Source organism: Homalodisca vitripennis, chromosome 5 (genome assembly GCF_021130785.1).
Source record: "Homalodisca vitripennis isolate AUS2020 chromosome 5, UT_GWSS_2.1, whole genome shotgun sequence".
NCBI lineage: Eukaryota > Metazoa > Arthropoda > Insecta > Hemiptera > Cicadellidae > Homalodisca > Homalodisca vitripennis.
The window spans coordinates 73,396,244-73,418,947 of record NC_060211.1 but is presented as its reverse complement, the minus strand read 5'-3'; the positions used below and the strand labels follow the sequence as shown (position 1 = coordinate 73,418,947).

The 22,704-nt window shown below is 32.4% G+C and overlaps 1 protein-coding gene across 1 annotated transcript in view; it reads left to right on the top strand.

Annotated features, from left to right (window-relative positions):
• The first annotated feature begins 4,729 nt into the window (after positions 1 to 4,729).
• LOC124362365 (runt-related transcription factor 1-like) overlaps positions 4,730 to 22,704 on the top strand; it is a 99,237-nt gene continuing 81,262 nt past the window's right edge. The window contains exon 1 of the mRNA XM_046816802.1: positions 4,730 to 5,453. Within this exon, the coding sequence (XP_046672758.1) occupies positions 5,027 to 5,453 (427 nt within the window). The 5' untranslated portion in view covers positions 4,730 to 5,026. The remainder of the gene's footprint in view (positions 5,454 to 22,704) is intronic.

Here is a 22,704-nt window from a genome sequence, read left to right as displayed (position 1 = left end):
AGATTTAGTTCCAGATCAGAAAAGACAAGGCATTGGACTGCCCTACAGGGAATTGGGAATCTCAAGGATTAGAATCTGAGTGGTTATAGCCAGCTATAGAAGAGGTTGAGAGTCCGCAAGACTGTTCAGAAGCGACAGAAAGATCAGATCTGCCAATCTTGTCCTTCCACCAGTGGCTGAAGCGCAAGACATGCCTGGAAATAATTACTGTAGTCCAAAACTTGGAATAATTTTATCCTTTTCGATTCGATTAATAAGAAACTTCAAAAATATATATATATATTTTTTTTTTACTAAGTTCCGTTTATAAATTTGTTTATTCAAATTAAGCTTACCTCCCTTCATTACGAGCTGTGTATTATTAAACCCTGCATAAATATTGTTACATACACAAAATACATAAAAAATTGTATTAAAAACTATTTAAAAAATCCAAATTATACTTACGAGGTTAACGATGTATGTAAATAATAATAGTATAGTATTAGGTCCTATGTAAAGTATCATAGCCATCACCTGCGACTCCGTCCGCAATTTCTGTGCATTGTATAGCATGTAATATTACATGTATTTGACTGAATAGTTCCAATGGTTTCAGTAACACAAGGCCATTGTGAAAAAAATTATAAAGTCAATGTTCTTAGCTTTCTTAGTGAAAGCATTTATGATGTGATACGATGCAGTGATACATGGACACAATGTCCTTCGACGATTTCATGTAATAAAAAAAATTGAATTCAGTGTCTGGTGTTTTGCTTTGTGATTCCACTTCAGTTACCCGCAACTTCACACGACATTTCGTACACTTTGCATATGTGTGAAAACTCTGGTTAAAGTGAATTATATTTCCGATGCCAATGTTAAGTGTTTGCCTTCTTGCTACGATTAAGAAAATGTTTCAAAAGGTGTATACTTATGGCCATTGTAATTTACTCCAGTCTTAGTTGTTTTTCCACAGTTGATTTTGCCTTGTTTCCTGATCAAGAAAAAAATAAAGAGTGTTAATAAAGTCCCGCACGGATTTGATAATTTTCGAACAATTACCTATAAAGCAATAAAACTTTATACATTATTACTACACCTATAAATCTACTTTTTGAAGTAACTACCTTTTTGTGTAATGTAGTCAAGAAGTCAGAAGGAAATCTGTCCTTTAGACTTTACTTGATGTACATCTTACATTACACTTTAACGGAAGTAGGAAGCCCGTGCAGGAGTTTATTAACACCCTGTATATACATACACAGATCCGAAAAGCATAATTCTGTCAAAAATATCCAGTCTTATAACATTCTTTAAATTTATAATACATGCTAGATAGTAACCTTGTCTTTAATATCTGCATATCAGTACTGAAAAAATAGAAGGCCTACATACTTTATAGTTACTAAAATATACAGTTGAAAGTTTTACTCAAATTTTTTAACATTCTTATCTGGATATTTACTTACTCTGTGCTCAACAGCAATTGCACAAAAGTTTTATATAAAAAGTGCTGTTACTATTAAGCTTAGGCAACTCTATGCTTTCACACTATTAATGTAAACAAATTGAAAATAGTGCATACATTAACTAAACGTATGTTTGTCCTGTCGTAATAAATGTTTAAACATAACAGTTGATTACATTTACCAGGCCCTTTCAATTAATATTTTACAACTTTAGAGGACAAGATGGGATTTACGCTACCTTAGAGAACAGTGGAGCGTAGCCCAGAAGGATTTTCGAAAACAATAACAATAGGTCTATATCCTAACCGAGGAATCTAAGAATATCTGTGTAAAATCTCAGCACAGAGGGTTGATTAGTTTAAGCGTAACAAACAAATAAAGTAATTTCAAATTTATAATATAATAGCTGTTACACGCGGCTTCGCACACAATTTTTATAATCTAAGTCCATAGTCTACTTATTTAAAGCACTTATTATTTAATTTTATGGTTCACTATGGTTTTTTCCTATTTAAGTAGGCTTACGATCAGGTACATATTTCATGGTTCATGGTGAGGCGCTCAGAGGTTCAGGTACTATCCCTTATTTTAAATTTTGCGCGTATAGTAGCATTTCTCATTGAAATATAGAATGAACCCCTCATAATCCCTCATACCATAATTATACACCAGTATATACAAGGATTCTACAAATTATTCTATCAAACTGCACAATTTGATTTGACATGTCAATAAAAGTAAGTAATGTTCCACAAAGTAGAGTCCGTCTAAGTCTAAGTAGAGTAGACTAATGAATACCGATTTTAAAAAAGTTCCAGAAAAATATCATATCAGGTTTCACAGTGGTGGCCATACAATTTTTTCATACCGTAATAACTAAAAAGAAGAGATTTTATGAAAAGTTTTATTGGTTTAATAAAAAAAAAACACATTTTGTTTTTCTTTTGGAAATCCCAGTTAAAAGGAAAAAAATCCTTAGTTAGTGATTATAATAGTTTTACTATATGCAAGAAATATTTGAATTTCTGTGGGGTTTATTAACGTCAAGATAAAACGTATGTTGTATGTCGTGGTTATAAGAAAGAACCTTACATGCATTTTATTTTTCCACTAATTATTCTAAAATGGTGGTTCAGGAGCTAAGAGCCAATTTGTATTGTATAAGAACACAACCTAGTTCATCTTGAAATCGATAGAGAAACGTTTCCTAAGAAATTAATAGATCGTCAGCCACTTTAAAGAATGGAAGCAATGAATACTAAATAATAGGTCGAAACGGAAGGTCATCAAAAGGGTTTAAAATATGAAACTATTATTACATCATATTATATTTTTCTTAGCTTCAAACATTAAGACAAGCTTTATATAAGACACTGAATGTCGCAACTTAACACTCTGTACATGGTTAGCAGGCGTTGATTTAACACCAGTTTCTATAGTAATAATTAGCATACTGTTTCTATTTCCTATGTCTGTATCTTACCTCGTAGTCGCAATTTATGTAGTCGTATAAAGAATTTGTGTATGTTCATATCTTACATTTTTTATCATACCTAAGGATGGTCTGAAAAGTTTGCCAGGCCGCTTCTAAAGCCCAGATTTGCTATATCGGTAACAAACAAAAGTCATTTAGTGTTCTCTATATTCTTAGTCATAAAACTGGGATCGATGTCAAATATGAGACTACAATTATGCTATTTTTATCGGTATTTTTCTAGTACCGGCCCATCTATAAACATTTATTACACACAGCCGAACAGGTGAACTAGGATTTGGCATCTCTCATAAATGGTTTGACTGAACCGCTATTTCCAGAGTAACAAAATTACATAACATGAGTCTTCATTCTTTAGGCCTAGAATTTGAAACTCATTATCACGTTGTGCCTTCCTTTGCAGTATTCCTAAGGACTATTGACGATGCATGTGTCGGTAAGTATCTGCTTTCTACATCGCTTACGGTTCCTCTTATGGTTAAATAAGAACATTGAACAATCATGGAACATACAATGCCACTTTGCACAATAACTAAAACTCTTTATAGTCCTGTCCATTTTTTTCCTATTATTAATATACAGTCAGTACATTGTTAATACTCTTCTATTATTCCAAAATTTGTGGCTCTAGAATAGAGGGATTGTATACTGATTCTTGATATAAGTCTTGTTTTAATATATAAAATTAACTTTTTTGTGAATTAAAGTAAAAAAATAATGAAATGAGTGGTTTTTAAATTTTGGTTCTAAATTGAATTGGGTAACTGTTTTTCTTAGGATTGAAGTTTTTCAGAGTGATAAAACAGTAAATATTACAGGTAAGCTTCAGAATATAATATGTAAATTGGAATACCAGGAGTTTACTAACTTACTTAACCTGTCATTTAAGTTAAATTGATCATACAAACGTAGATTTAAAAGAAGTCATGAACCTTTACTTACAAAATAATAACTCAAATCCAGATTAAGAATGTTATAATTGTGCAATTATTAAATTATTTTAGCTATCATACATTTATTTTATTAAAAACACGAAAACGCAACTAAGAATTTTCAGAATTACGCTCTATAATATTACATAGATGTCAAAAACTATCAGTATAGGTCACATAGCAATGTTTCGTATTATTTAGGTTCGTTTTAGTTAAAAATCATATTTACTCTGCTCAAATATCTAATAGTATTTTGAAAGTGTGGTGAACAGAAACCTTTATTATTAAAATAGACCCTATTTCATTTAATTAACATTTTAAGACAAAGTTAATTAATGGTTTAAAGTAAGCGAGTGCCGGAAGTCATTAATATTTATTTCCAATACCAAAGACGAAATGGTTTGATTTGGAATTTGAAGGAGTTATTTGTTGTTGTTCCTGTCACTTGTTACTTCATAATAATGAAACTCCACAACTGAACAGTTCTCTGTATATTTTTGATTTCGAAAAACATTTAGGTGTTTTTTTAGCTCGCCCTCACCAACGACAGGTTTCCGGTACCAATTTTCTACATGGATACTGTTTTCGAATAGTGTGAGAAAAACATAATAACACTTCACAAAAAATAATAACACACCGGTGTGCGCGCATGCGTTCTGCGATACAGCCGGGCCAATCGGGCAAGATGTAAGATCAGAGGCAATGAAGCGCGATGAGGAAAAGAGCAGGGGGAGGGAGCAGCAGCAGAGATCGCCCATGAAATTATGACAGGAGGCGGTAAGCCAGTGGCGGGGGCGGGGGGGGAGGTGACCACGGGAGCAGAGCCGCAACCGAGCCGGCAGTCGGAATCTCACAGGCAGCGGGAGAGGCGGTGTGTGCGCGTACGGGAATCACGTGACGTGAGTCGCAACAAGTGGTATCAGCTGATCACGACACTTCCGTGCCGGGGGACAGTTCATACATTTCTGGTGCAATTTTAAAACTTTATTGTGTGTCATTTGAAAGTTTCGTTATAGCATATTGGTGGAAAAGTCTTCATATGAGGTGTTAGAAATGTTAAACAGGACTGTGAAACTTTAGTGGAGATCTTGCTGAAGACTTAGTGACATCGGTGGAAGCAGTGAGAGGAGCGCGAGGTTGGAAGCTCCATGCATCTGCCAGGGATCATGACCTCAGACCCATCGGGCGGCCACGGCTACGGGGGGACGGGAGCGGGCAAGAAGCCACGGGGGCGGAGGTCGGCCGACGCGGGGGAGGCGTGTGCGGGTGACCACGACCTGTGGTGGACGGAGCGCGCCTGGTGCGAGATCCAGGCGGAACACCCGGGGGAGTTGGTGAGGACGGGGAGTCCGTACTTCATGTGCTCTGCACTGCCTTCGCACTGGAGGTCCAACAAGACGCTTCCGGTCGCCTTCAAGGTGGTGGCGCTGGGGGATGTCATGGACGGGACTTTGGTCACCGTGCGTGCAGGGAACGACGAGAACTTCTGCGCCGAGTTGAGGAACTGTACTGCAGTCATGAAGGGACAAGTTGCCAAGTTTAACGACCTAAGGTTCGTCGGGAGGAGTGGACGAGGTAAACTTCCTTTAGTAACAAACTAAAAAATATGGTAAAATGATAGCATAACAATGAATACATCAATTCTATATTTTACAAGTCAAACATAAAACTTTCTCAAATTGTTAGGTTTCAATTATCTTTAAAAAACATGCGGTGAGTATTATCTTGAACATAGCAGCTAATCAAAAAGCAAGGAAACCAAAACAACGTAGTAAACTAAACTTGTAAATAGGAATTGTTATCAAGGCTAATTGCGGTGGAGTGCGTGTGAGCGCGCCCCTTATCAACACGATAATGTAATGCTTGATAAGGAGTTCCCTAGGGAACCACACCGCTGACCACCCTGTACGCCAGATAAGCCTTAATGATTTTATTGCTTTATTTAATAGTTCTGTAATTTTATTGGAGTATGTTGAACTTTGTCTAATGTAAGACGCTTTCAAACTGCTGATAAAACATTTGACAATGACAATTGATTATTGTTATTGAATTCTTGATCATTACCAGTCGCAAAAATTTGCTGCCAAAATTGTATAAGGACATTAATTTGCTGCAAATCTAAATTCAAATTCATTATAAAATTTGACGGCAAGACGCATTATTTTCCTTGGCTTTTATTTTATCTGAGGCCACATACGAGACGCTGTACCCGCTGCAAATGCTCTATACTCTTGCACCTGAGATGTTTTCCAAAATGCATAAGAAGACATCATCTTTGTGTTGGGCAGTAAATAGTAGTTTTAGCGTTCTTCTATTTTAAAGGCATATTCAAATGTCATCAAAAAGTTCTACTAGTACAACAGTTTTTTTTATTTATTTATGTTTTAAGGTTTATTGTACGTTTACACGTACACGATTTTAGTAAAAATAAATTGAAAGGCAGAATATTTCTTTACATTATATTAGAATTACAATCGTACTTCGCCTAATCAAATAAAATAAATCACGTCAGAAAATATATGTTTATATAAAATCAAGACTTATATACAACTCTAATTAAATTGTACATTGAATAAGAAAGAAACAATATAACATGTATTATTTTAATGTCAAAAATATTTAAATGCTATAGGCTATAGAACGGAGTCTCATATTGATAAAAACAGTAAAAATTTCCAGCAAAACTAAGACGCTCTAGTTGATTTTCTGAGTAAAATTTATATGAAGTGTTTACGTAAATGGGCACATAATTATACAACATTAAAAGGCGTATGTAAAATTTTGTGTATTGTAACAGCGTTTACTGAATGAAAACCAAAGTGCTAATAAAGTGTACAATATACCTTGAGGCTTTGCGGAACGAGTTAAAAGCCGGCCATTTGTTAAAACAGAAAAAAAAACAGTGCTGAAGTAGTGTTATAACATACGTTTTCGATCGAAAATATCCATAGAATGTGTATAACTGGTTGGACGAGGGACAATCATCTTTCGAATATAGTAATACAAATAATAATATTTGGGTTTCTGAAAAAATTACTATTATCTGTAACATATGTAAAGAATTTTTGCGACATAAAATAATTTGTTGTACAACTAGATTGTTTAGAAGATAAAGCCTATATATTCAAAATATTTGTATGAATCTTAAATGTAAAAAACCTAAAAACGTTGGAGGTTCTCGTTATCAATTTTATCAAAAGAGATGAGTTAACATGTTATAGGCTACCGTTAATAGCAAAAACGCCAAATAGATCTTAATAACATCGAATTTATACATAAGAAAACCAATAAATATATTGTAACATTTATTTATTATATACACAAAAATTAGTTACGTTGGGCATTTGGTGATTAGAAATTAGATTAAATAGTTTAATAGAAAGCATTAGTCATCAGAAAAGGGAATATTCCTAACGACTGTTCTAAGTTTAGTCCCAGTGATTTTTGTACTAAGCAAAATTGTACTCTTGCCCGTTTCAAAAGCGTTACCATAAGTACGAGCATATCAGACGAAGAAAGGTACCGGATAATATTCTAGCGGCAGAATAGAAGCGGCGACACTTCGGTTATCAACCCAACCCTCTAACACTGAGTCCACATGTATTGAAATCGCGCTAAAATAACTTATTTAATAACTAATTTATATAACTTATGTATAAATTGAACCGAAAATAAAAAGGATAACAGGATTTCGGACATTTGCCATTGTTATAGGTTATAAAAGGTATAACACAGGAACAAGGAATTAGGCTTAGCGGTACTGTTGTCTCAGTAGGCTAACACAATTTATTTTTTGTCTGCTGGGAGGATGTAAAAATTTATTTTCTGCATGATTGCATGCCAATCTATCTATACGCAGGACATGTAGAGATATTAGCTTTATATATTAGCGTTTTGCAAGAAGCCCTAGTGAGGCCTGTACGTGACACGTGGTGTGGTGGACTTTTACCTTGGCAATACAAAATCTATATGTTTAGAACAAATAGATTTTGAAAACATTTTCCATAAGTGTTGTAGCTTGAACCATATATCATCTATGCGTGTTTCACTAAAACTACATATGAAAGAAGGAATGCTTAATAAAATTAATTTCTTTTCAGTTACAAGTGCAATATATTCTTTAGAAATGTAGAAGATGCAGTAATTTTATTCGAGGGCTTAAGAAAATCGATTAGCGATGGTAAAAATCAGTATCATAATGAGCGTTGGTTATCTTACAACTTTATTATTCCGAAACTATTTATAACTATATAATATTCTATATGTCATTGAAAAATATATATATTTGGTTTGCGATTAACTACATAATACATATTTTTCTTCATTCTGTTGGTCATTGGTTGAAACCCTCTTTTAAACTGCACCCGATCAGTGCATTCTGCTTTGATCTAAATTGAGCTAATATACTTCCCAGCTGAACGATTGTGCCTCATTTATTGTCGGAGCTTCTTTAATGATTGTAGTAAAAGATCTGCCCTCAGTCATTCTAAATTTAGTATAGGAACTAATAGCCTTCGTCCGTAGTTCAATTCGCTATTGTGGTGTGTGAGGCAGAAATTAAACATTCCCTGAAAAACACGACTGTAATGTACATAGCATCCAAGTCTCTCAGATTTAAACTGCAGCAAAATATCAAAAAAGACAAATGTTGTTTGTGTGTGCAAAAATTTTAAATAAAACATACATGTAATGTTACGTTATCGAATGTCTGAAGCATTTCTAAATTTCTAAAAGATATTACGTAGTTTTTCAAAAGCGACCAACTTTTTTCATGTTTTAGCTCACCGTACGTAGCATGCAATAATTTCAAAACTATTATATATATATATATTATATATATATATATATATATATATATATATATAGATACACACAAATATATATTACATATAGTATATACATATATATAAAACTTGTCGCAAGTAAACAAACGTATTAAATATTTTATATATAATTTTTAGAGTATGGGTATTTAAGGCACAGATTATTAGTAAATAGGAGATTAATAAAGGCTCAATAAGAAATTGTTTTATATTAATATTAAAAACTGTTAGGCCTAGAATTAGTACAATAAATACCTGATTCTTTTATTTGAAGGAAGAATTCAATAATAGTGTAACGGTATTAAAATTAATTCTAAATACCATATTTTTTCTAAATAATGTATATATATAATTTATTCATCTATTATTTCCTTCATAAAATATGTTATTTGTAATATTTTTATTGGATATGACTTTTTCTTGAGAAGCTTTGGAAAATATTCCATTTTGAACAGGTAAATAAACTGGCTTTAAATACCAAAATTTAGCATTAATTATTTTTGTGCATTAATATTTAAAAATCGTTTTATCTTGGAGAAAAATTTTCAGTTCACTAAAAATTTGTAAAAATATTTATTTTCTGTCTTTTGAATCGTTACCAGATTCATTATATATGACAACATACTCGTTTATTTACTTTATAGATTATTAATAATGTAATGTTCAGAAAGGGGGCAATCAAATTATTAGTTTTATATTTAAGATTGTGTTAATATTATCCTAAATGTGGTTTTTCGTTAATTAACTGTTAAATACGAACACGTTTAAATTTTGAGTGTTGGTTGAAATTGCTAATTCCAGGAAAATGTAAAAGAGAATTAATGCCTGAAAAATTTAGTTTGCGGATTTAATAAGGAGAAACTTTAGGTATACACATTACTATTTTACTAGGAGCTATTATGAGTTTTTGAATCTAATAGTAACTTTGCAGAATACAACAGTTATGCAATTGATATCGTTAATCAATTATTTTGTATAGATAGATTAGAACATTATACAGTTAATTTAGATAAACTTTTTATCAATGCATAGGAAGTATATATTATCATAGAGTATTTTGTAATGTATTAGATATTTTAATCGATAACTATACACTCTCTATTCCACAAATCATACAAAAATGCAATAGGTAAATTAGCCGTTAGTTCATGATAGATAACATGAATAAATAATAAATAACACAAAGTAATCTAATCAAAGTAGTTACTTTGCTACAATGTACAAAAATACTGTATTTACTTTGTTAGTATAACGTAGATAATAGCAGAGAAAGTCATTTTTTTCTACTGTGTACAACATAAACCCATTCAAACGTGAGTATAAAAAATGTTGATATAGCATTTTTAAATTGTTTAAATTTCATTCTTACAAAAAGGCAACTAATAATTTTTTACATTTTAGGCTACTTTAATGTTTTTATAACTTTTTGTGACAATTGTAGCTAAATTCGGTACAATATTTGGAAATATAACTGCCAAAAGGAGTTATGATTTTTAGGTACCACCAATTACTCGTATATTACAATAAGATAATTATTTTTATAAAATAACATACAATAATGATATAACATTAAATAATTATACATCAAAATATTTCAGTGCATTTCTAAGAACATATGTATAGCAAGTAATATACAATACATCCAACAAAGAGTAACCAAGCATTATTCCATTGCGAGTCCAAGAATTGCTCTCATTTATGTTTCTATAGTAGTGAAACACTCCATAAATACATGTAGTAAAAATGGCCAAAAAGTTGTGATTTGATTGACCTAAAGACCATAACTTTGTTATATTTTTAAAATTATCAGTAAATTCTGAAAACTATATCTGATTACGAATATGCCCAAACTGTGGTTGAATAAATTTGAAAATTCTTACAGTTATTTAATTGTGTTATACAACATGTTCATGTAGTATACAATACACATGTACTGGTTATGCAGCTTAATCATGTTACGAATTCACGTTATTATTTTAGATATAGTCTTTCCAGAACCATTTAGAGAAAAATAAGTCACATTAAGATTTTAAAATGGAAAAGTGTTCGAATCCAATTTAAAGACCGAATCTTATGCAAAATAATCCTGCAAGTAAATAAACAAATAAGTAAACACATATAGACAAATATAGAACTCTATTTCTATGTGTTATATAACGTTATCCGGAACAGAATATTAAATTATAATCTTGTTAAGTCTTGGGAAAAATTAACATTAATTTATTGCAGTCAACGAATTTAATCTTTTGTTACTATCCATTATTAAAACAGATGTCTAATTCCCAAAACTATAACAATATATTCTTAACGTTTATTTAAATAGTGACATAAAGCCGGGGAAATTTCCGTGAGTTGGTACCTATGACTATCTCGCCTAATGTAGAGAAAAGAAATCTGTGGTTTAAAAACTATTCGACCAGTTTCTTTAATTTTACAAACAACATAAAGAGTATTTGGCATTTTAAGGATGTGTAGAATATATTATCCTTAATTATTATAACAGTTAATTAGTTTAAGTTAAATCTTACTGAAAGTTAAATTTTATTATTATTAAGTTTAATAAATTTTAATTTTAGTTTTGTAAACACTAATTTTATACTTGTACGAGTTCTATATTTTCGCAGTGAAGAATATTAGAATAGATGATTATACGGTAAAGAAATTAATTTAAGAACTGGGTTTTAAATAAAAACTCTTGAATTAATTTCGCTAGGAAAAAGTTAGTTGTTTCCAAAAAAACATTATTCTTTGTGTATTTTTTAGAAAACAATACCTAAGAATAAATAAATATGTAACAGTATTTGTTACGTTCATTGTATAATTTCTTTTATTTAATATATTGAGGTTTTGTCATTTATTCTCAACAATACGCTCAAGTTTTATATTTTACTGTCATTTATATTTTACACCGAAACTTAAAAACGCCTGTAAATCACGTTTCTTGCACGTGAAAGTTAAAGAAATGTGCATTGTTTTTCAAAACTAAAACACATCTTGAAACCGTACGGCGTACTAAATCTTTGTACTATTTAAAAACACATAAGTATATTTAATAAGCCCATACATCGAAGTATCGACGAACCCGCCAAAAAGTAACTTAAGTCCTACTAACCTATCCAACAAGGTAGTTTTATTACATATGTTGACAAGTTACTAAAAAAATCATATGATAATCAAAAGAAAAATGTTAAAACATATAAAACTAATACCTTTAGTCCTTAACGTAGTTTTAGTGTATTAGTTGAGTAGTATTTAGTCCTTTCCGCGACATTGTCGTTTTCTCATAAGAGCAATCAAAATATATAAATCTGATATTGTTCTTACATTTATTACTTTGTAATTCACATTGTGTCTATTTTATGGACACTTTCTACAGAACTATACTGGGCTATTCCCAGTTTATGCGAACAAATTGAGTCTTTCTGCAGCAACACGTTGTGATATATGAATGTGTTAATTTAAATCATTCTAGCACTTGAGATATTCAACGGGCGGACAAAGACATGTTTTGGCTGGTGTGAGTCAGACTTCGCTAACGATTTTTTATCTGAAGTGGAAGAAGCTGGCAAACTTTCACACACTAAACTATAAGTAATTCAGGTTGCTAAACATTCATAGGAAATTCCCTTCCGACATCAAAACAAAACTGTAGTTTTCAATACCGAACCAGTAAAGTGCAGAGTTTGTTATTTAGTAACATATAAATTAATTTATAATAATATATTGACTATTAAAATTATATATCATTTTAATTCTAAAGCAAATAAACTGTAGAAATTTATTCAAGCAAGAGGTTTTATTAATAAATTATTGCAAAATAGATATTTTTACAACAATATCGATACTCATATATTTGTCCTATGCATTTTGCAAGCAAGAGTCAATGGTACGGTGATATGTTGATAACGTTTTATAAAGAGCGTTGTTTCGTATTATATCGTATGTCTTGAATCTATTGTGAGAGAACGGATTATCGTAGAACAGTAGACTAAGCGGTTTCCTCGCAAAATTAAACCTTTACACCGGTGTTGATGTAATAATTTTAGGAATCTTTAAGTTCGAGATGAGCCAAAAACCATTAGTCTGTGGTCTAATTAGGTCAAAGTAGACATATAAATGGAATATAGCAAATATTAATTTGTATTAAAAATAAATTTCTTCCATTCATTTTCAAATGTTCGGTCTGTTACACGGGGTTCCTTAAAAAAATCCTTAACGACTTCATTAAGACAAAATATAATAGAAGTAAATGAAAGTAATCTACTTTTCATCATTTATCTTGACTATAATCGAAGCATAACTTCAGTAAGTAAATGTAGAAATAGACGTAAAATGCTATGTGGCAATCGTAGCTTTTAAATTTTAAATTTAATGAATCCCAATTTGTAACTGAAAGATTGAAAGATCACTATATATCCTGTCCAAAAAGGATCTATTTTTGGTAGACACAGTTTTGAAGGCCTGCTTTGACATTGAAATTCTTGTATTCGCGCTTGACTTGTGCAGTGACTAAAAGTGGACCCTTCGTCCATATTGCCACCACCAACGGATGGGAGAAGACCTTGAATATTCTCTTGTTCTGTAACACTAGAGAACCAACTGTACCATAACGCCCGTTTATCGCCTGAACAGATTCGCGCTGTCAAACTATCCAGACCCGCTCCACTAACGTCCTTTCTGGGCCTTGCCACACTCTAGCAATCGAAGAAAAGGGCTGCTGATCTACTTCGAACTAGGTAATTTAAACTTCACAGCAGCCTCACTTCTTTATTTTTAGCATATTATTACGTATGGGTTAAAAATAAAAATATCTTCGAAGGGTACACAGATTAAATATACCTTAAATTACGTATTTACAAACTAGTAGTACGCCACACCACGTATCACGTAACAAGATTTGCTAACAGAGTTGCACGCTAAATGTTGTCTATAGCTGTATGTTTTTCTACGTCACATGTTAAAATGTCATATTACTGTATTCAATTTATTTATAAGTTAGTTTATTATCCAATGTTCTCGTTGCCATTATGGTTACACATAAGAAGGTAAAACCAACATAAAAATATTCACTATTGCTCACCCAAATCCTACGGAGTGACATGTATAATTATCGAACTCGATGTTGGCTGTATAGGTCAGAACGTTTGGAAGTGTCGAGCGGAAAGACAGCAGAGAGACATAGATGAAACCTGGACTTCTCACTTGATAGGATTCGCTATCGCTCAGAGACATTATTTAGACTGTTAACGTTAGGCTAAATATGTAACCTATAAAATCATAACAATAGCAGCTCCTGAAATTTGGCTTTCTTTAGACTCTGCTGGTAAAGTTTACTTTATTCACACCCATTATTTAAAGTTAGGAACTTGTCACGACAGATATAATATGAATTGTTGACAATTTATACGTGTCTTACGGAAAAAAATGCTCGGTTATTTTCATTGTCACTATTAACTTCGATAATCTTAATTGATGCACTTTCATATACCCCAAGTGTTTTTTTTAAATAGTTAATGGCAATAAACACGAAACGGAAACTATTAAATGCATATCGACTATTGTATTAACATGACAACTATTCGTACCTTAGTATTTCTCATGAAATGATGTTATACATTTTAATCAACTGAGTTTTTATTGCAGTACATTATATTTTTTACTTCCCTGAAGACAAAAATATAAATCTTCTCATGATCACTGTACAAGGATTTAAATTATTATGTAAATTTGGAAATTTGTTTATCTCCTATGCAATAATTTATTATACCAGTGTATAGGTATAATAGAAGAAAATCGCATAATATTTATGACAAGGAATATTTTCTAAAGGAATTGACTTTTTAAAATAAATGTTACATTTGTACACAACCCTCATATGTTAAAAAATAAAGTAAAAATCTTACACATTTATCAGTTTTTTTTCTGTAAGAATAATTACAAGATACGCTTAAATACTACTTAAGCACTTATTCTCCATTTAACTATAAACATATTTTCTTCTCTTCTGAAACAACATCTTAGAACTATGACAAAAAGTGCTTAAAAAAATCAACATTATTAATTCAATCGGAGGCTAATTGCAGCAACTTAGTACTACTCATCCAATTTATTAATAGTGTAAAAATAAACATTAACACTAACAATGCTTCTTTCATTTCATATTTCAAGAAGACAAACATACATAAAACGTACTTCTTCCAACTGTACAGGAAGGGGTATGTATTTCGCTCGAGAACAACAACTATATTACATAATGATTTACTTAAAGTGTTTACACACGTTTTCAAAGTCACACTTCTTTTACTTATTGTATATCATTTCAGCGATTGTTTTGTCTCTCGTCTAAGGTCATTTCTTTGCCGCTGCGGTTAGTTCCGCCCATCTGATCGCCGTGTCGTTCTTGTCGTCGGCGGCGGGGGAGAACACGATCTGCTGTGCGCCGAGTCGCTGCCGCTTGTTTCTGCGAGTACAATAATAGCTACAGATGTTGATCGGTTTGTTGTGACAGCGTCATCTCCCTCAGTTAGTACAATAACATGTAATGTTTGTTATTATATGTTTATTTTGAGAGGTTCTTCTTAAAATCTTTTCGTTATCCAAAACCAGTGATACCTCTTGTTAGTGAGGTCCTAGAGATTTGAAAAGTAGTTCATTGGTTTTTCCTCAAGGGAGGACTCTATTTACAATTTTGGATTAAAATGTCAAAAATAAAGGTCAAAAATCAATTCTAATAGTTGGTTTTATGGGTAACAATGATGGCAACGAGAAAAGTGCAAAAGACAAATCTGTAAACCAACTGATTATTGTACGAATGTTAGTCGTATCACATTTTTAGTTACCAACACATGTGATGAACTTACTCTGTTGGAGTAATTACTTAATAAAACAAATCTAACATTTCAAGTTTTTTACATTCTTTTGTATCGGTTTATCTCACTATTTTGAAGTAACATTTATGCATTTATAGCCTGTTTAGTACTGCTCCTAACCTTAAGTCAGTAACAAAACTTTAGAGTATGGAAATTCATGAATTTTATTCCAGATGAGACAGACGGACACTTTTATCAAATAAAGGCTGTGCATATGAACGCCGGAAGAAATAAAATAAATGCCGTTATAATTTTTATTATGAACATGTTACTATGTATGACAACACTTAAATTCTATACCTATATGATTTACTGACTGATTTCCATAATCTAGGTTTTGAAATATTTAGATTGTAATATTTGCAACTTTTATCATTCTTTAAATACATTCATAACCTTATTAGTTTTTACTGTATTAATTTAAAAAATTTCAAACCTCTGCAATCTTGAAACGTTGTATAATAAAATATTAATTTTCTCTTCATTTTAAACTACAAGATCAATAATTGGGACAAATTTTAGTCTGTTATTTATATTGGTTTCTGAAATAACAAAGCATTTCTGACCCATGTTTACGAAGAATAAATTCAAAATTATTACAGGAGGGTTCATAAAAACTAAAAGCGACTATCGTCTAAAATTTTCCGTTAAATTACGTTGAAACGTTATTAATACAAAGTCTTCAGATGCTTTGTTCTTGATATGAAGAGTTACCTTCAGTCTAACTAAAACGTATTAATGGCACCAGCCCTATAAGCCTAAGAATATATACATGCATTATGACAAAAACTGCCAGCTAACATAAAGAGCACAAACTATAGTTAAGAACTAATGTTCTCTTCTCCAAACACCACTAAATCTAACCAGTAGAAGATTCTTGGGTACAATGTCAAATACCAATTACGCCCCATTACTCTAAAACCTCCTGATGCATACTCGCGAAGGTGGGAGAATACAATGTTTCCAACCAACCCAACAAGAAGACGATCAGAGATTATTTCTTTTTAAGAGTCACTTAACCAACACTAGCAATTGAGTCCAAATATCTGTGAATGCATGAAGTAATCTAGAAAAAATAGCAAATATTCTTGACTCAGTAAAGTAAAGTCTTCTAGCATTTCGTTACTGTTTCAAGATGGCGAAATTTCAAGGAAATCTGTTAGGGCATTTAGATTTAGCAAATAGTGTGTGTCCTCTAATCCGCTATAACGTTCACAACTACACACATAATAGCAGAGGATTACTAGCATCCCAAAGAAATGTATGACTCGTCCGGAAATAGTAAGTGGCAATGTAACCGAAAATTCAAAAAAGAATGTACGTCATGTTATTCATAATAGTTTAACCTTAATTCAGTATGTACCCAAAAAGTTGTACAACACTCGTGGGGAGTAACCTGCAATCAAGGTACGCCATTTAGCCACTAGTATTTAGTTATGTTTGTAACTTTGGACATTTTAGAAAGAAGAATTAAGTAGTTTTCCGTCGTGCTTACTTTCTCATCTATTTTACGTTTCTAGCAGGGAAATTTAATATTTTCTAGACAATTTGGGAGAACGTACCGCACCACTGATGTACATCACAAAAATGAGTTTTCTCATTCATCTTCAGTCCAATTTTGTGGAACCACATGAAATTCAATTGAAGGTAGCAACTTAGTCGAAAAATGTGCCATTTATAGGATCTAAGATTGGTTGAATAGCAAAGGTAACATAACTAATGGTTGACCTTTTTCTTAAATTTAATGATGAACCAGAGAGTAGTATTTTTATTTTCTGGAGAAATACTAAAATTTCTATTTAATCTATAATTACATTTTTGTAGTAATTGAAAAAAGCATGTATGTCACTTTAGACATAGATATGTCTACAGCAAACCTTTCACACCTTTGTTATTTAAAGAAAAAGCATACAGAAAATATGAACATATGTTATGTTTACACTATGTTATTTACCTCGAGAACATTCTGGTATGAGGAGCAAATTGTTGGTTACTTCCGAGGCAGGCTTGATGCATCAAATGTTTTTGGTATTTATCTACATTCCTTTTAAACCATTTGAAACCTTTAGGATTACCAAACAAAAAATCACAGCAAAATGTTAATTAATTTATACCGTTATTTAATACTACCGCGAATGTGAGGTGAACCTGAGAATTCAGTTGCCTACTTGTGACAGGTGGGCAACTTTTTCAGCACTTTCTCTGTGGCGGTGCAGAGGGAGCCGTCAGCGACTCATGTGACAGTCACTGTCAGCGGAAGGGGGTCAGCGAGTGAGTCACCTGATATACGTTTTTGCACTTACTCACTCACTCACTGTCAGGTCGTCAAATCGCGCGCCCGGAAGGTCTCCCCATGTGTGGACCATGTGTGAGCCTCGCGTCTGGGGCCCGGGCACATTGTCAGAGTATGCCCGACTCCGTACACGTGTCATTAAGTGATTACTGCGGCGCCGCGCCTCGCCGACAGGCCCGGAGTGCCACGCTGGTGACCTCTGTACCACCGTTACAGCAGGGGCTCGCTCCGTATCAAGGACGGCCCGGCTGGCTCGCTTTTTGCCAGTGTCGCGCCATAAAAAGAGTTATTCGTTTTAGACACACGTGTGCGAATGCTGTAAGAAATGGCGGGAAGTGGTTCTGTAAGTGGAAGTCCTTTTTGCAATTCCGGATAGAGTGTTATTCACATGGTGCTCTTGGTATATTGACAAAGTCAGTCTTAGAAAGATGAGTAGCTAAGCAACCAAAAATTTTAATACATTGTTTCTTGTAGGTCCATAACGTACACATGTTGTCCTCCAGATACGAGCATCACCAATGTATAAAACTTATTGATGTCCATCTAATGATATAATGTATAAAATAATATTCGTCATTAAGGACTATAAAATTGCAATTTTGTTGTGTTAGTCGTATCAGAACGTGCTGTGATTCTCCAGATACCTTTACCCGCAGAGAAAAATTTAAATACCACGTAATTTTGAATTTAATAAGATTTGCTTATGTGTTAGAGTGCAGGCCTATTGTGGTGCAAGTCATAGAGTAAAGAAAGAAAAAAAATAAAGCGAAATGTTCATAGTAAAAGATAGTTTATCATGCAATTTCGCATTGTGGTTATCTAGAGTGAAGGTTTTATCGTGTATGCATGTTTAGTAGTGCGAATAATACTCGATGCTAACTATTTAGAAACAACAGAAAACTTAATTGTATTCGTTTTGTGACATTTTACACCATAAGTTTTATCATTTGGGAAAATATGTTTAATACCATTGAAATGAAACTTACTAAGGAATAAATCAGTAATCGACTCGATATGTCTAATAATCACCTATCACCTATATATGAATAATAATTTAGTAAAGATTTACAATTCAAATCAAACTGGTTGACGGAGTAAAGTGGGGATTTGATAGGGCTACGACCTGGGAAAAAATCCAATTTTCCCAGAATTAGTCACGACAGATATTCTTCATGGACTGGGCTAGTAGTTTTCCACTGCGCGCAGTCTGTTTCCCTTTGCGTAAACTCCGTAACGACAATTTCATGGAAACGTGTGCTCCAATATTGGCAGGTTACGGCAGAAGACTGACTAATTTCACAACTATCATAGACCGCCTTGCGTAAGCGAGGAATGGAGGCTCCGGACAGTAGAGCGGCTTTCGACGTTGTTTCCTGCCGTCAGGTATTATATACTGCAATAAAACTATTCCTAGCAACAATAATACAAACACCCCTGAATTAAAGAAATTCTCCAAAAACTTTGAGGAAAGTTTATGTTCAAGGTTGTAAATAACAACCGGAAACCTTTGCAAAATCGCTCGTTGAATGGGTATGCCCTGGACTGTCATATAAGATTAACTATGTTATTATTAGCATTTACAAATCTCCAAACACCCAGTTGCTCGATGTAGGAATGCTAGACCAGATTTTTAACATTTGGCGATACACGTTTACAATTTCACAGTGAAGATCTAACAATAAAGGCAATGTCATAATCCTGGTGAGTTGACGTGAAAATATGAACTTCTTTCAATTTTTCATACAATCCTTTGTTTCTTATGTACCGAATTAATGTTTCTGTGAAAGCAAACTGTCATTAGTATCTATTTCGGTTCTTTGAGAAAAGTTTTCTAACCTTTTATCATTCACAAAACACATATCCAGTTTATTTTAATAATTTATATTGAAAACAAAAATATACAAGATTTGTCACAAAACATATTTGCAAAATTATATCTTATCAGAGGAGTTTTATTTACCTTTTCCCCTAGATTTGGGGCTCTCCAGTTGCAACTGATAATAAATAATGTTTGTTAAAGTGTTTTTAGTAAAATTTAAAAAGAATATACAAGTTTCTTTCAAATCAATATGAACTTTCTTTCCTATACAATATAGTCTTGTTACAACTTGTGTCAACCATATTTAGAACCTAACAGACCATGTAGTGCAGTAGCGGCCCATAGCCTTCTGGGTATACTTGCTCTCCTTGACTCGAGCTATGAATCACTAGCGTTTATGCGTCATTCCATTGTTTCATACAATCTAGAAATTCACCTACAGAGTTTATTGACCTGTTATATCTATTTAACTAATCTGTAAACAACACTGAACTTGAATCAGGTATCGCATGCCTGTAGGACATTTAAACATTACATGAAGGAAGTTTTCACAGTTACTTATAATTAACGAGCTGTTCAAATGTAAATAAAATCACCATAAAAATAGTGGATAAATTAAAGGTCAATGATGAAAAAAAAATATAAATTGGTCGTAAAAGTCTATTGCAGTAAAAAAGCGTCTACTTCCGGCCATCATTTATATATAACCTACTATTTTATTGGTTGATGTTCATGAAAAATCTGTTATTTCTCTGCTGAGAGCATAAACACGTGTGTTTCAAATTTCATAGTTGTAGGATGTCGGAGGGTTGAAAAACTAATTATAGTTATAAACTAAACTAAAACTAAAAATATATGCATTGCACCCCTATTTCAACCCCTGTGGTTGTTTGATTGATGACATTACAATGTATACTTACTTAAGCAATACTGAGTATTAAAATTTAAATGTATAACAGTCAAAAAAGTTAGAGAGGTTCAAATGTATTTGAAATTTATTTTACATTAATATGCATGTTAAACAATTTTGTAATGAGTTACATTTTATTTTTTCAACTCTTGTAAACGTTAACTCTCGTGATTTGTATGAACATTGAATTAATGTACCATAAATCTGTTGATTAATTAGATATGGAGAATAAAGTTTTTCTTTTTGGCAGGTTAAGAAATTATACAATATTATATCAGCAGGTTTTCTTCCAGTGAACAGGTAATACATAATCTTTCTTTTTCTTTACGAGAAGTTGTAACTTAATTAAAATGATAATCTTAATCAATTTTATTAGCTTTTGGGATCTTTAAGAACCTTTGAAAATAAGGAAGGACATATAAGGAAAGTACATTATTTTTATATAAGCGATGGAAGATTGCAGTTTACGATTGTAACATTTTAACCAGCCTGGGCTTTTGTTGAGCTGATCCGACGGAATTGTAACGAAATATTAATCTCACTAATTGTTTTCACGCTCAATTGAGACCCACTGAAATAACAACTGTAATGCGCAGACAAGCCATCACTTTGTTTCTTACCTTTAGTATCCGGTTGCTTAATAGTTTCTGGTTCACTGAGTTTCGAGACCTCTATCTTTTCATTTCAATGTACAGTGTTAGTACTACAGGAATGAGTGATCGGTTACCCAAATCTCTCTTACATCAACATTCTATGTGTTGATAACAAAAACATGTCAGCCTATAAAGCTCAAACTTCACGAGAAGAATAATTAATCATAACAGGAAAGTCCTACCAGTTATTGACTCATTCAAATCCATTCTTACACTCGTGTTACTCGACGTTGTGTCGATTTTATGTCTTTGATAAACAGTTTAGAAAATAATACTATGAAGTAATTTCATTATTTCATATAAACAGTTTCAATAATTATTAAATCCATATTACATATCCTTCATAACCTCAGCAAAGGGGGTTTGTCTTCTTTGGTTATTAACTCTCAGGTGATCCTATCCGTTCATTTCACGTACTATTGATTATCATAATTTGTTGAAAATAATCTATGTTGAAGTACATTTATTTTGAGCTATGCGGATGTTTACTGGGTTGTTATTCAAAACAAATTATATCGACGAATTTTTTTCAAATTTAACATAATTAAATTCGGAAAAGTACAACAATAATTTAGTCATTTTTCGATTTTCCTAAAATAAAAAAATTTTGATAATGTTTAAAAATACAGACATTTGTGCCAATCATTTAACCAGACTTACAAAGAACGCCGATGGGTTTTTAATTAAGTTACTTAATTCAACTATACTGATATTTTTAAAATTTTCAAAATGTATTGATAGATCAAGTCTATAATATTACAAGATGGTTGTCCGTCCTAAACAAAGTAATGGTACGCCACACTACGAATCGCTTAACAGGCTTTCCTAAGGTTGCATACAGACTTTCAAACGCAATTCATTCTCTATATGTCCCATAGACAGAGACACACATAACCGTACAGAAAATAAATTTATACACCCCCCCGGCAAACATAAAAAAATTGGGTTATCCTACTGAATGATTGACATCAATGACGCTCAACCTAACCCATGGCTTGGAATGCTCCATAACAGAACTCATTCTTTACTACGTAGAAATAAAGTTTCATGCAGAAATAAATCTTTGCAGATTAAATTTGTTTTTCAAGATATTTTGCCGAATGGTACATTTACATTTCTGTTTAGTTACTTTGGTTTTATAGCAATGTTCAAATAAATAGGTATAGGTTAGTTCATTTTCGAGATATCATACAGGCAGACAGAAATAAATGACATTTTTCCAGCTCCACGAGTGATAGGGTTCGCCAAAGCTCAGCCAATTACTTGTACATATAGAAATAAGCTTAACATTATAAAACTTTGTTTTAAAATAGTCGCCAGGCTATACTAATAGAAATGTTAGCTACAAATATGTTTTGCCAGTAATGAAATAGGTTATCTACTCGTATTATCGTGACCATAACCTCCAACTCCACCTAGAAAAATGTTATACTTTAAATAGAATAAAAAAGAATTACTT